Here is a 14,634-nt window from a genome sequence, read left to right as displayed (position 1 = left end):
CACTCCCCTGACCACTTTTTCTCTTCTGCTTTAATTTTTTCTCTTTGGCACCGTTGACCCTGACATTTTTCATACATAACCTCATTGATGGCAGGGATGTTTGTATGTTTTTGTTTTGTTCACTCCTGTATCCCCAGTGCCTGTCACGTAGTAGAAGTCTAATGAGTATTAGTGAATGAATTTTAGTTCAGCAGATGAGAAACAGGCTTAGAGAGGCTAAGCAATGCCTCCAAGTTTACTGGCTAGTACGTTTAAGGGCTGGAGAAACTCGAATCCCATACGTTTGATGATGGGTGCTAGGTAGCATTTTACAAGCAGCCTTTGGAGGGAACATCACAATTTCATCCGGGAAACTGCTGATCCAAAGATTAAGAAACTTCGGGATGTAACATATATGTAAGTTACACTTAGTCTAACTCTTCATTTTTACTCGCAATTTGACTAAATATTTTCTAGAAGTTTCAGTTTTCTGTCGCAGATTAAGACAAATTTGGGCAGAATCCTTGCAAATTTTGTCAGAATGCAAAAGAAAAATGAATAGCAGGGGTTAGGGACGCACCCCCGTACAGTCAGAAATCCGTGTATAACTTTTGACTCCTCCAAAACTTAACACATATTTTGTATGTTACACGTATCTCTACATATATTTTATGCATTCATGACATACCTAACTTCCTTCATTTTTTTTCAATATTTCTAGGCTACATAGTTTGCAAGTCTTTTCAAATTGTTGCAAATCTTAAAAAAAAAATTTCTTACATAGTTATGGAAAAGAAATCCACATATAAGTGACCTGCACAGTTCAAACCTGTGTTGTTTAAGGTGTTGCCAAATGCAAGTTCAGGTGCCCAACGTACAGTGAGGTCAAACAAACTGAAACATCGGAGTTTGGAGCAGAGGAAGGTTTATTGCAAGGGCCAAGCAAGGAGAAGGGCCATTTTGTGCTCAAAAGACCGGAACTCCCTGATGGTTTTTGGAGAAGTGTTTTTACAGGCAAAATTTGGGGTGAGGGCTGCAGGGTGTGTGACTTTCTTCTGATTGGTTGGTGGTGAGGTAACAGGGCGGTGCTCCAGGAATCTAGTGCTCAGCCTGAAGTTACCGTTGTCCAGCCAGGTGGGGGACCTCAGTTCCTGTAGAAGAGCTCAAAGATATTGTAATATATATCCCTTGAGGAGGAACCAGGACCCTGCCCCCAGGGTTGCACTATTGTTCCTTTTTTTTAAATAAATTTATTTATTCATTTATTTATTTTTGGCTGTGTTGGGTCTTCGTTGCTGCACGTGGGCTTTCTCTGGTTGCGGGGAGCAGGGGCTACTCTTCATTGAGGTGCGCAGGCTTCTCACTGCGGTGGCTTCTCTTGTTGCGGAGCACGGGCTCTAGGCACACGGGCTCTAGAGCGCAGGCTCAGTAGTTGTGATGCACGGGCTTAGTTGCACTACCGCATGTGGGATCTTCCCAGACCAGGGCCCAAACCCGTGTCCCCTGCACTGGCAGGCGGATTCTCAACCACTGCGCCACCAGGGAAGTCCCTGCACTATTATTTCTTTACTGCCTTTCCATTGTTTCTGGTTCCTTCACTCTTCTAATTAGTAACTGTTTGAATCTGCCTTTTGGAACTCAGGGAAGGTCTAGGAGACTGAAGCCTTTTCCTACATATAAGAAACCACGGGCACAGAAAGGCTTTTGTTCCCAGGAGGACCCCACAGGGTGCTGCTGGGTTTCAAAGGGTCAGCTGTATTTACTTTATGTGCACTTGTATCTATTTAAAGGGAGGATTAAGATTAAATTGAAAAAGGGACAGAAAACAGATCTGTGGTTGTCAGGGACTTGGGGGGAGGGAGAGGGAATTTGTTTGGGATGATGGAAATGGTCTGTGTCTTAATTTTGGTGGTAACATGACTGTATACATATATATATATATTTATTTATAAATAATTATTTGGCTGTGCCAGGTCTTAGTTGCAGCACCCAGGATCTTTGTTGCGGCACGTGGGAATCTCTAGTTGCGGCATGCGAACTCTTAGTTGCATCATGTGGGATCTACTTCCCTGACCAGGGATGGAACCTGGGGCCCCCTACACTGGGAGCGTGGAGTCTTAGCCGCTGGACCACCAGGGAAGTCCCATGACTGTATACACCTTCAAAGTCCAAAAACTGTACTTAAGGAGGATAAGTTTTACTGTGTACAACACTGTTTACTGTTGACGTGTTTTTAATAAACATGACAAAAAACAAAGATTAGGCTGAACCATGAGTATAGTTGGCATTATATTGGAAGGAATGTTCCCCCAGTTTTTGTTACCTGTACCTTTTTTCCATAAGTCACTAGTTCCCTGCAGATCCCTCACTGGCCTTACGGAGTATCTCCTCTGTGCTGGAAGGATGGGGATGTGTAGGACGAGTGAGAGGAGGGCTGCAGGGACCTGCGGAGCTTCCAGAGTCAAGTCTTCACTCCCTGCAGGGCGTATGTCACCCTTTGATGGTCTTTGCTTACTTTTTCAGCCTCTTTTTCTTAACTGCCCCGTCCCCAAGGCTGCACTCTAGTATAACGGACAGCATGCATTTCCCAGCACAATCTCTTTCAATTTAATGGTGTTACTTTCCTTTACTAGGACAACTTTCTTCTCTTTTCTCTTCTTCCCGTACAACTGGTTAGTCTCCTCTAGGAGGCCATGTGCTGCTTCAGAAGGATGGAACTGGTCGTAATCTGTCAAGTGAATTTGAGGCTGTAGGCAAAGGAATGGGGAAGGACATTGCTGGCCGGAAGAATGTTCTGCCTTGAAACGGGATAATTATTTTTTCTGTGAACTCCAGCTGTGTTGATATATTGAGTTCTTAGGTGGTGTTCGTTAAGATTTGTCCTTACCTTTCATAGATTCCAGGCAGAATCTTCTGTGGTGTGTCTTTTCGTTCTTTCTAATTTGTACATGTAGTTTACTAATGCTACCAGAACCTAACTTCTCTAAACAGGATGCTTAGTGACTTCCTGTTGTTAGAATATCTTTATGAAACCACTTTGCTTAATACAGGGATGTGGCATCTTGCGATTTAGTCTTTCATTCAGTGGGAATAATCGAGAACAGGGTATGAAGAGCTCCAGAGGATACAAAGATAATGGATGTTAGGTCCCTGCTTTTACAACAGCCTGTGTGGGCAAATTTTTAGCTTGCAAATGCAAATGTGGCTCTCTGAAGTGGCAGGTTTCCAGTAAAGTCTAAAGGAGATACTTTGAAATATCATTCTTGTACTTGTAATTTGGGAGATGGCTGAAGGCCAAAAGGGCGCGAGAGGAAGGTTCCTACACTATGAGCTGGGGCTGGAAGAACATTTTAGTGCTAGTTTGTTTGGTGAGCTGTGATCCACGTACTGGTCATACACTGTTAGATCTTTGTGACTCTGAGAGGAAAGCCCTGGAGGGTGGCTGGCAGGGTTATATTTTATTTAAATTAATTATTTTTCTTTCATTAGCCTACCTTTGGTGTTTGAAATTCTGAATAAAGCAGTATGAAATTCACCATGAGAATGTTATGAAATTTCTGTTATTGTTAGGGAACTGTGGATCGAAACCACCAGCCTTGGCCAAGCACAAGCAGGATAACTGCTTGCCAGAGTTGTCTCACAGCAGGGGGTCCTGATAAAGAATGAGGTGTTGCCTCCAAAAGCTAACTGGGAGAATCCGGGAGGGGCCAAAAGGAGGAGGGAGGAGACGATACGTCCTGCCAACCTCCCAGAAGCCTCCTCGCTGGAATCCATCTTAGCTGAGAGACGCGCACGCCCCCAGGGAGGACTCTGAGTCAGAGTGATGGGCCAGAGACAACCCAGAAACTACCCCCGTTCCCATGAAGCCTGAGACCGTGAGCCACGTGGCAGAGCAGTTCTCCTGGGGTCCCTTACCCTGCCGCTCTCCACCTGGCACCCCTAATAAAGTCTTGTCAGCATGTGTGTCTCTTTGGACAATTCATTTCCGAGTGTTAGAGCAGAGCCCACTCTCGGGCCCTGGAAGGGGTCCCCCTTTCTGCAGAAACACGGTCAAAAATGTTTTGGTAAAATGTGAATTCTGTTTGGGGATCAGATTTAATTCCTTAGGGATTCACCTCATTTGTTTTCGCTTGAGGCAAGTGATGTAATTCAATTTAGCAGTTGTTCAGAAGACAGCTCTAAAATAAGCATTGCCTTTTTTCAGCCATTGTATACTTAATCATTTTATAGACTTGTTATTCTCAACCTGAAATATATAGCACTCTCCTGTTTTTGAAATAAAAACAGTACAGTTTTGTGCTGTTTTAAAACTCAGGAATGAATTTATTTGATAACAGCATATAGCAAGTATATGCATCTTTTTCTAGTCTTCTTTTCTTTGCTGCAGGATGGATATGAGAGTGGGTGGGGTGACCTCAGTGTTCAGGTGTATGTATCTTTTATGGGGTTATAAAACTGGTTATTTATCAAGTAACCCAAGAATGAGGAAATACATTTTTAAGAAGTAAACAGTCTAGACCTGTGTTGTCCAGTATGGTAACTGTTAGCCACTTGTGGCTATTTAAATTTAAGTGAATAAGTTAAATAACATAAAACATTCACCAGCTACATTTCAAGTGTTGAGTAGCAGTAGCCACGTGTGTCCAGGGGACAGCACTATTTTATTTTCCCTGTGCATATTACTATAGAATGTGGAAAGAGGCATAGGTGCTTTTCCATCTGACCTCCAATTATCCTGAACACAAGAGAATCACTTCCTTGGGCCTTATTTATAGCATTTTTACACATCAAGAACCAGATTATTATCTCTAAAATCAGTGATTTGTTGTGTAATTTGTGAGAATAAATGGAGTGGGTAATTTTTTTTTTTTTTGGCTGCACTGCACGGCATGCGGGATCTTAGTTCCCCAACCAGGGATCACACCCGAGCCCCCTGCAGTGGAAGCACAGAGTCCTAACCAAGGACTGCCAGGGAATTCCAGGGAGTTGGTAATTTTTAACTTTGTCAAATTATGTACCTCTTGGCTGGTGCTTCCTAATTGCCACTATTGTAAACATATCCTTAGGACTCAGTCCTTGGAGTCCTTGGCGTTCCTCTCTTAGGTGCAGAGGAGGGGAGGAAAAACTTTTCCTCTACGCTTTTAGGTTCTGTTGTTGGGGACCTGCAAATTAAACCAACAAAAGACAGATTAAGGAGAGAGAAAGGCAGGTTAGATTCAATCATGTGGAAAGGGAGTTCACAGAAAAATGTAACTCAAAGGAGTGGTTAGAATTTGAGCTTAAATGCCATCTTCATAGAAGGAGAGGGGGAGGAGGGCACTTATGGGAACACAAATGACTTTCAGGAAAGATAACTGGGCCTTTAGGAGAATCGATGGGAAATAGATAAGTTTTTGACAGGTCTGTTTAGGTGTGGTACAGATTTCTCTTTGTCTCAGGTGGTAAGAGTCAGTTTTCCCTGGTTGCTTCTGGGGAGAGGACTTATGACAATTTGCGTGAGGGCGTGCTCTGCTTCTAGGCAGATAAGGGATTTCAGGAACTCAAATGCCTTCAGCTCAAAATAACTTTTATGCCACAGTGGTGTTTCAACAGCCACTCCCCTTCTGATTCAGTTTCAGGGTCTTCATACCACTTGGTGTGTATCTCTAGGTCCTCTCCTGTCAGCATCCAACCGTCCACTGTATCTCTGCTTGAATGTCTCAAAAGCATATGTCCTAAACCGAGCTTCCTGATCTTGTCCTGAAATCAAAGTGAAGAAAATGTTTCCAGGAGAGAATATTCAGCTTTCAGTGTTGCTGGTGGTTTGACTAAGAATTGATCATTAATACATTCAAAATCACGTAATTAGCCATACTTTCAAAGGGTGAATTTTATGCTCGGTGAATTACATTTTAATCAGAAAAGTCATTGGATATGTCACTTTGGCAGTCACCTAATATTGTCAGCAGTGGTTTTGGTGTGAGGGTGAGGTGGGATGGAAGCCTGATTGGAGTGGTTTTAAGAGGGACTTAGGAGGGAGAGGGTAACGGATGGACAGGAGCTGTGGGAGTTTGTTGTTTTTTTTTTTTAAAGAAAAAGAAAGTGACACCAAGGGGCTGTTAGAATTTGGGACTTATATACCGTCTTCATAGAAGGGGAGGGGGAGAAGGGAGAAGAATTACAGAATTTTATAATCAGGAGAGAAGGAAAAATTGATGCAGGGGAGAAAAAGTGAGGGGTGGTGGAAGATAACTGGGTAGGTGTCCTTGAGTAAGCAACAGGGAATGAAAAGCAGAGCATAAGTAGAAGGTTAACTTAGGTAGGAACTGTGGGAGTCCTAGGGGAGCTGTCCTCTGATAAGTAGAGGGAGTGGGCTGGAAAGATAGATGGATAAAAGATGGGAGAGTTAAGTGGGTGAGAAGACACCGTCTTGATTCACAGTGCCAAGGTGGGCAGCATGTATGGCTGAGCTAGTAGGGAGGCACCGTCCTTCCAGGAGAGAAGGCCAAGGGGCTGGTAAGCCAGGGACAACGGATCTTCTTATGGATTTTGACACTTACTGCACCTGCCAAAATCCTAAACCTTACAGTTGTGTATGACAGTGTAAATCTCTTGATGCCTCTTGAAAAGCAGTTCACAGTTAATCAAATGTGGGTCTGTAGCATGTTTTAAAAATCAGAGAGCAATACATTATTGACTGCTGAAGACCCCCAAGAAGGCTTTGTGGTCTGTCATCCATGAGAGTCTTGTTTATGCTTCTCAGTTTTTAACCAAAGATCTGTCTCTCTCTCGGATGTCTCACAGGCATCTAAACCTTACTGCGTGGGAACAGAGCTCTGGAACTTTTGAGGTCCCCTCTGTCATTACCCAGGCCCATCCCTTTGTCCAAGCGTGTCTCACCTGGTTTTCTGCAGGAGCCTCCTGACTGGGCCTTGCTTCCACACTTGGCACACAGCAGCCAGAGTGGTGGGGTCTTTTTTGTTTGTCTGTTTTATAGATTTAATTAATTAATTTTTGGCTGCCTTGCGTCTTTGTCGCTGCGCGCAGGCTTTCTCTAGTTGCGGCGAGCGGGGGCTACTCTTCGTTGCGGTGCACAGGCTTCAGTAGTTGTGGCATGCGGGCTCAGTAGTTGTGGCTTGCGGGCTCTTAGAGCGCAGGCTCAGTAGCTGTGGCGCACGGGCTTAGTTGCTCCGCGGCATGTGGGATCTTCCCGGAGCGGGGCTCGAACTGTGTCCCCTGCGTTGGCAGGTGGATTCTTAACCACTGTGCCGCCAGGGAAGCCCTGAGACATTGTATTTTTTAAATTTTGTAATCATTACTGTAAGTTTTTTGTTTCATCATGGAGTAATATATTGTTCCATATTGGTGTCAGAAATAAGTTTGTTTTTTGGTATAATGTGCTTCAGCTTAGTTATGCCTGCTAATCTCTTGAGTTGTGACACATGAAAAACTAAGACCCTGTTGTCTTCCTGAGGAAGATGATTAGAATCCTGGTGAGGAATCCAGCACCTCCTAGCAGTGTGAATCACACACTTAAGCCCAGCACAGTGAAGGCAAGCTCGGTATGCACACACTTCTAAAATTGTGATTGTACTTATAAGCTTTAGCCCTGTATCTTGGATGGATGGATAGATGGACGGGCATGGATAATCTTTCTTGGGTACTTTAGTTCCAGTTGGTGCCTTTTATTAGCAGAAGATCTCACAAAAATTTTGTATGAATGTCTATCTTGAGCCAGTGACCTATTTACATTCAAGTGGTACGTTATTTGATTCTCTTAATGAGCCTCGGGAGAGGGTTAGAAGGTGTCTTCGGTGGCTGAACATCAAATGGGGATGGAGGCCGGAGAAGCAATTGCTCGTATCAGACTGGCATAGTTTGGCTTTTGAAGGCCTGGGGGCTGGCTGAAGAAGTCCATAGAGTCAAGAGGTAAGGTCTCTAGATTACTTGGACCTTGAGTCTTCTCTTTCACTGCTTTAAGAGAGTAGGATTTTAGCTGATTATTACCATTCATTGTGTTCACAGATTAAAACCAAGGTCTTCTAATTTCCTGGGACCAGTCTCTAAGTGGTTTCCTACTTTTGCAGTTTCCAAGATTGAATAGTGTTTTAAGTGTGACAACAATAGAGTAGTTTGGGGGTACAGGAACCATTACAGATTATTTTGGTGTGGGGCAGTTCTACTATGATATTCTCAGGCATGGTTTTCTTGTATGTCTCCTGCTTTGGTGTTCCTAGAGCTTTTTCAGTCTGTGGCTTGATACCTCTTTTATGTAGTAAAAAAGCCTACTTTTTCAGTCTGGAGTTTTTTTGTTTTTGTTTTCTTTTCCACGGTGATACATGGAATTTTCATACACTCTTCAATCTGTATGTTTTCTACATACCAGCCTACCAGTTCACTAATTCTTTCCTAATCTGTGTCTAAACTGCTAATAGACTCATCTATTGATTTTTTAAAAAAAATACAGATTCTGGTTCTTTGATGGTAGTCTATCTTTTCATTTATTTTCTTAGACGTATCCCTCAGTTATTTTAACGCAGATGTCTGATGACTCCAATCTGCAATATCTATGGGTCTATTTCTATTTTCTTCTTTTGGAACATTAGGTCTTATTTGCTGGCATGCTTGGTAATTTTTGATTGAAAATTTGGATGATAATAAGTTTCAGAATGATTTAAGTTTCTTATAGCAAAGTATGAGTGGATCACTTTGGTTGAGTGGAAGCTGGTCTATTTCTGGGTTGCCCATATTTCCAGGTCATAGGCCTAGTGGGATCTCAAAAACTTCAGGTTTTCAACTGGTAGGCTCACAGCTCCAAAGTTGGTCTCCCTAACACTGAGAGGCTACTTAAATATTTGTTCAGCTTTCTGGCCTCTAGCAGCTTCCGTCTGCCTGGTTTTCCTGAGTTTCGCCCCACGTATGTGTACTTTGCCTCGAGGGGAAAAGGGCACAGAGTGCTGGCTGTGCCTTCAGCCTCCCTCCTTTCCAGGAACTTGGCAGCTCCAGTCCTGGCTGCCTTGCTTGCTCTCATTAAAGAGCGCTCTTCAAAGAGCTGCATCTTATATTGTGTCTACTTCTACAGTTGTTCTTAGGAGAATAATTGGTTTGGACCAGCGACTCTGCCATAGCCAGAGAGAAGGTTCTTCATGGATTGTTTTGATTTTTAAAAATTAAAACTAGTTTTATGGAAGTTTCACATTTCAAACCTGTTTCACAAGCTGTTAAGTTCACTTTAAGGTCTTACTCTAAATCCTTTAAAGGGGCCTTTTTAAATTTGTTTACTGAAATATTTTCAACTTCATTTATACATTTAATCCTCACTTTTTGTTTTAAATTCTTTAACTGCTTAACTACTGGTTTGATTTTCTCCATTATTTTTGTACATAATTTGAAACCTTCCTAGAATTTAAGTGTGTTTGCTCATTAAGGGAATGATTTTGTCATTCCAAAGAAGTTTGGAGTTTATCTTCCTAGTTGATTGAAGGAGCATATAAAGTCTGGAGCTTTTTTTTTTTAATGCAATTAATTTTATTGTAAATGTACCGGTAAATGTTCTATTAGAATTTTGGTAGATATTTTCGTAAATGAAGAACCTCTGTCACATGAAGAATCTTTGCCATGTGCGTAATCATTCTTTCATTACATATTACAAATCTATTTTATTAAATATACGGATTAAAGTACGAGTACTAAATCTGACCTTTCCTGTACATTCTTCCCATTCAACAGCACGCTTCACTATAACAGATTACACCCAAGACCTCTCAAACAGTTCAGACATTCCTAACCTTACAGTCCAATACTGAACCTAATAAACTGAGCTTAACTTGCAAAAGTGAGAGGTGGTCTGCGGCCCATGCCTGGCGTCTTACCAAGTCGGCCAGCCTGCACAAGGAGTCCGAGAGCTCATCAAAGATGAGCACGGTCTGGGGCCCCGGCGGCGCGGAGCACACGTGGCCCACCAGCTGCTCTGTTTTCCTCAAGGCCTTCTCCTGGGCGACACGGAATCCTTCTGGGGCGCTGAGCTTAGGAACTCCAAACAGGCCCTGAAACCCAAAGAACAGTTCCCACTGATAACTAAAAACATGACCTGGGGGTATTGAATACAAATACTTTCTTCATAAACAAAATCTTGGTTTTCGTTGATGTTTCATATCATCATGACACCTGTCATCACAGGTATCACTTTCACATTCCCCGCGACATTCCACATATATGACACTAAAAATGTTTTAGAATGTAATTTTTTTTCAATTTTTAATATTTTAGAAAAAAACAAAAATAGAATGATAAGGGTTCAAAATGCAGCTTGGTCACTACCATGAAACCTAACTCACAGAGTAGCAAGGATTAAATGATACACGTTTTAAAAAAAACATTTTAACAGTGCCTGGCACACAGAAAGCATTTAACAGATGTCAGCTGTAACCGCCATCACCTGTGTGACCCTGGTCGTGTTCTCTCCCCTCCTTGGCCTAATTTCTTCATCAGGCCTGAAGGGATGACAGTATGTGCTGTGTCTCACGGCACGGACACAGGAACGAGGTTAGTAAGTTCTCAGGACCCTGCCCGGCACTGAGTGAGGTCCAGGGCACAGTATCAAGCGCTCCACAGAGTATAAAATAGGGACGGTGAGTTGATTTCTGAGCACATATATATTTTAGGAAGATTCAGTAAACAGGCTAAACCAAGTCATGGACTGAAACTGGCAGCAAATTTTATACCTTCCCAAAGCATCTCAACACCTTGATAAAGATAAAAATCACTAATCTGATGGGAAGGAAGGACCGTCTTCTTGTACCGGTTCGACTGCACTTGTTTTGATGCCCAGGAAGGCAGACAGAAACCCCAAACACAGCACATCCCCGGCATGCCAGAAGTGCACCATGTACTTTACACAGGTCCTCTCATGTAAATCACACAATCCTAGAGCACAAACAACTGTCAATCTCCTTTTCACGGATAAGGTAACACTTTGAGAGGTTAAACGAACGTGTCTGTGGTCACTAGCGACCAGTGGGAAAGCCGCAACTTGAACTCGCTGCAAGCATCCCTAAAGCCCACACGTTCTCCACGCTCGTGGACTGCAGCTGGCGTTGGAAAGTCTTGCCTCTGCAGAAGGCCATCTCCGGGGACTGGGAACCCCGCTCTTCACCGTTTTAACCAGCTGCCCAACGCAGCGCCTAACACAGGCGGGAACTCACGAATGAGGCAGATTACCAGGGCCAGACCCACTGTGTAGACAGCTTTGCATCAACAGGTGCTTCACGTGGCGATTGCGGGAAATACCAAGAGGTGAAGCGTTCTGGCCTGACAGGGCCCACTGTTTCCGGCGCTCACCCAACAGGTCCAAGCGGCGGCGCCCACCGGGCATCAGCTGGTGCTGACCCACCGGACCCGGAGCCCGGCCCCGAGGCCGCCTGAAGTCTGGAGCTTGCTTTATTTATTTATTTATTTTTTTACATCTTTATTGGAGTATAATTGCTTTACAATGGTGTATTAGCTTCTGCTTTATAACAAAGTGAATCAGCTATACATATACCTGTATCCCTATATCCCCTCTCTCTTGCGTCTCCCTCCCACCCTCCCTATCCCACCCCTCTAGGTGGTCACAAAGCACCGAGCTGATCTCCCTGTGCTATGCGGCTGCTTCCCACTAGCTATCTATTTTATGCTTGGTAGTGTATATATGTCCATGCCACTCTCTCACTTTGTCCCAGCTTCCCCTTCCCCCTCCCCGTGTCCTTAAGTCCATTCTCTAGTAGGTCCGCATCTTTATTCCCATCTTGCCCAAGTCTGGAGCTTTAAATTCAAATAAATCTCTCTTATCCCTGACTGCCTGGCCATCCCCCTTTTTGTAATAACTGTGTCATAGACTTAAACAAAAACGGGGTGATGGTGATCATGTGGTCTGTCCCTGATCTTGAGTCGTATCGTAATACACTTTTCAAGTCAGATCTAACTCCCGTTCATCTTTTTTCTGCTTCGTGAGTTTTGAGAAATGTTCATACTCTCCCTATTTACTTATTAGATGTTTAATTGACACCTAATTGGAGTGTATGTATTCAGAGTTGTGTCTGCCTCCCTAATATAGGTTTCAAGGTTGTTCTTATTGCTGTGATGTGGCCTATGTATTGGAGGAGCTATTTATTGCATTGAGGTTTACAATGGACTTGTTTAAAATTTTTAAAAATATATTTCATCGAATCCAATATATGCAAAATATTTTTCCTTAAACATGTAATCAATATAAAAATGACCAATGAGGAATTTCCCATTAAAATTTTTTTGGTGTCTATTTAAAATTTAAATTGAGATATAATTGATACATAATATTATATTAGTTTCAGGCATACAACATAATGACTTAAAATTTGTATATACTGTGAAATGATCACCACAGTAAGTCTACTGAATGTCCATCACACACCAAAGTCACAAATTTTTTCTTCTTATGATGAGAACTTTTAAGATCTCTCTTAGCAACTTTCAGATATACAGTACGGTATTATTAGCCAGAGTCACCATGCTGCAGATTATATCCTCAGGACTTAACTTATTTTATAACTGGACGTTTGTACCAAAACCGAATTGTTTTAAGTGTACTCTTAACTACTGTTTACCGTCTCATTTACTGTCAACTTACTGTTGCTTTTCCCTCTCCAGAGAGGCAGAAACACTCCAGATGTCTTCCAGGAGTTACCAAGTTTCTGTCCCAATGTCCAAAAGAAACACCAATTGCATCCCGGAGACAACCTCCAATGACCTGAAGACGTTTACTGGAGGAGCTGTGTTAAGTTTTCATAACATCTGCTATCGAGTAACAGTGAAGAGTGGCTTTCTACTTCGTCGGAAAACAGTTGAGAAAGAAATACTAAAGAATATCAAGTATGTGCATGAACTTTTATTTAAATAGGTTCATTGACATGCAGTGAACCTGGCAGGTTTTGCTTATTGCAGATAAAGGTGTACAAGTCTGTACAGATATACGGACACATGCTTTCACTTCATTTGGCTAAACTAGCAGTGAAACAGTTGGATCACATGTTAGGTGTATGTAAATGTAAGACAACTATAGCTTAGCTTAAGTTATGCTGTTGAAGTCCAAAGTGATAAGAGAATTTAGGATCCAAATTAATACACTTATTCATATTTTAGAATCCAAGTCAACATAAAACTATGATTTTTATTCTCCTCATCCAGTAACTAATTCATCACATGGTGGTGGAGTGGGCTGTAGAGTGGGGAGAGAAATGGGCATTCAGATAGAATCTACTGGGTCCCAGGTATCTCTCTTTACTATATTATAGCCTTTAGGGTTTTCATGTTTTTCTGATTTCCAGAGAATTGAGCAGAATTGAGAGAATTGAGCAGAATCCTCTCTGTGGAGTAGGGAGTGAATCTAGGTTTGCTTAGGTAGTGTGGCCTATGTGTTTTGTTAATTTTTTTTGTTTAATTGGGGAAATAATTATTCCTAGACAAAGGAAGCAACTTTTTCGGCTTTCCAAGCCTGGAGGAGTGGTTTTATAAGAGCCCTTTGGTCAGGTATGGCTACAAACCTATATGGAATCAGCCATTTCTCATATCATCTGGATGCATTATATGGGACTGTGGTCCTTTCTGTTACTGGCAGCCAGCTGCTTCCAGAGGGCTGGGAGATGACAAATAGGGGAGAAAATTTTTGGATGTGGGTGGGGAAGAAACAATGGGGAGCTGAGACTGGGTTGCTGGAAGCCAGGTGCTGTGTAGAATGAGATAGTATTTTCTCCATGCAGTAACAGACTGTCATGCCTGCTTCCTTGATGCTTTCTTGCGTAAAGAAACCCTGAGTATGAGAATAAGGAGAGGAATGGTAGATGAAAAGCTTTTACCTTTTGCCACATGCCTAGACTGGAGTCAACTGACCTTTCTGAAAAGCTGACAGGTTTTTTGTGGAGCATACTGATCAAGAAAAATGCTGGTCACTTCAGATTTTGTGCTGATAAGTGGAAGGTAACAGACGATTTGAGTATGTGCAGGTTGAATAAATTTAAAATATATGCTGCTCGAGGGTTCGTTTACCTTGCTTATGTTTTAAAGCTAGTAATTAGTAACTTGATACAGTAACAGTGTCCTCTGCTGAAGGCTTCGTAATGTTTTTATGGTTCAGTGGTGTGTGTTTCAGCAACAGATGAGTTCACCCTTACATGCATTCCTAGGTTCATAAAAACTCAGTCAAATCTTGTAATCCTTTCAAATTTTACAGTTAAAAGGATACCAGGGGTCGTTTTTCTTGCTTACTCACATTTCTTATTTAGGCAGTAATGTTTCTTATCTTTTCCCCCATCTGCGGGCTTCAACTAAGTAGAGTTTCTGGGATGGGGAAAAGGGTGCTCTCATTTATCTTTTATTTTTAATTAATTAATTAATTAATTAATTTTTGGCTGTGTTGGGTCTTCATTGCTGCGCGGGGGCTACTCTTTGTTATGGTGTGTGGGCTGCTCACCGCGGTGGCTTCTCTTGTTGTGGAGCATGGGCTCTAGGCACACGGGCTTCAGTAGTTGTGGCTCACGGGCTCTAGAGAACAGGCTCAGTAGTTGTGACGCATGGGCTCTAGAGTGCAGGCTCAATAGTTATGGCTCACGGGCTTAGTTGCTCCGCAGCATGTGGGATCTTCCCAGACCAGGACTCGAACCC

General features: G+C 42.6%; 1 protein-coding gene across 6 annotated transcripts in view; it reads left to right on the top strand.

Moving 5' to 3' along the window:
- Positions 1–14,634, top strand: part of ABCG2 (ATP binding cassette subfamily G member 2 (JR blood group)) — a 130,157-nt gene that overhangs the window by 79,082 nt on the left and 36,441 nt on the right. For all 6 annotated transcript variants that reach the window (XR_003434961.1, XM_027116903.1, XM_027116899.1 and 3 more), the window contains one exon: positions 12,625–12,846. Coding sequence is in view for 5 of the 6 variants with exons in the window: in XM_027116903.1 (XP_026972704.1) it covers positions 12,644–12,846 (203 nt within the window). In the remaining variant the exon portion in view is untranslated. The remainder of the gene's footprint in view (positions 1–12,624; positions 12,847–14,634) is intronic.

This window comes from Aethalodelphis obliquidens, unplaced genomic scaffold (genome assembly GCF_003676395.1).
Source record: "Aethalodelphis obliquidens isolate GAN/ISIS:26980383/991018 unplaced genomic scaffold, ASM367639v1 scaffold17, whole genome shotgun sequence".
Taxonomy (NCBI): Eukaryota; Metazoa; Chordata; class Mammalia; order Artiodactyla; family Delphinidae; genus Aethalodelphis; species Aethalodelphis obliquidens.
The sequence above is the reverse complement of the archived record's forward strand: the minus strand, read 5'-3'. Positions and strand labels throughout refer to the sequence as shown.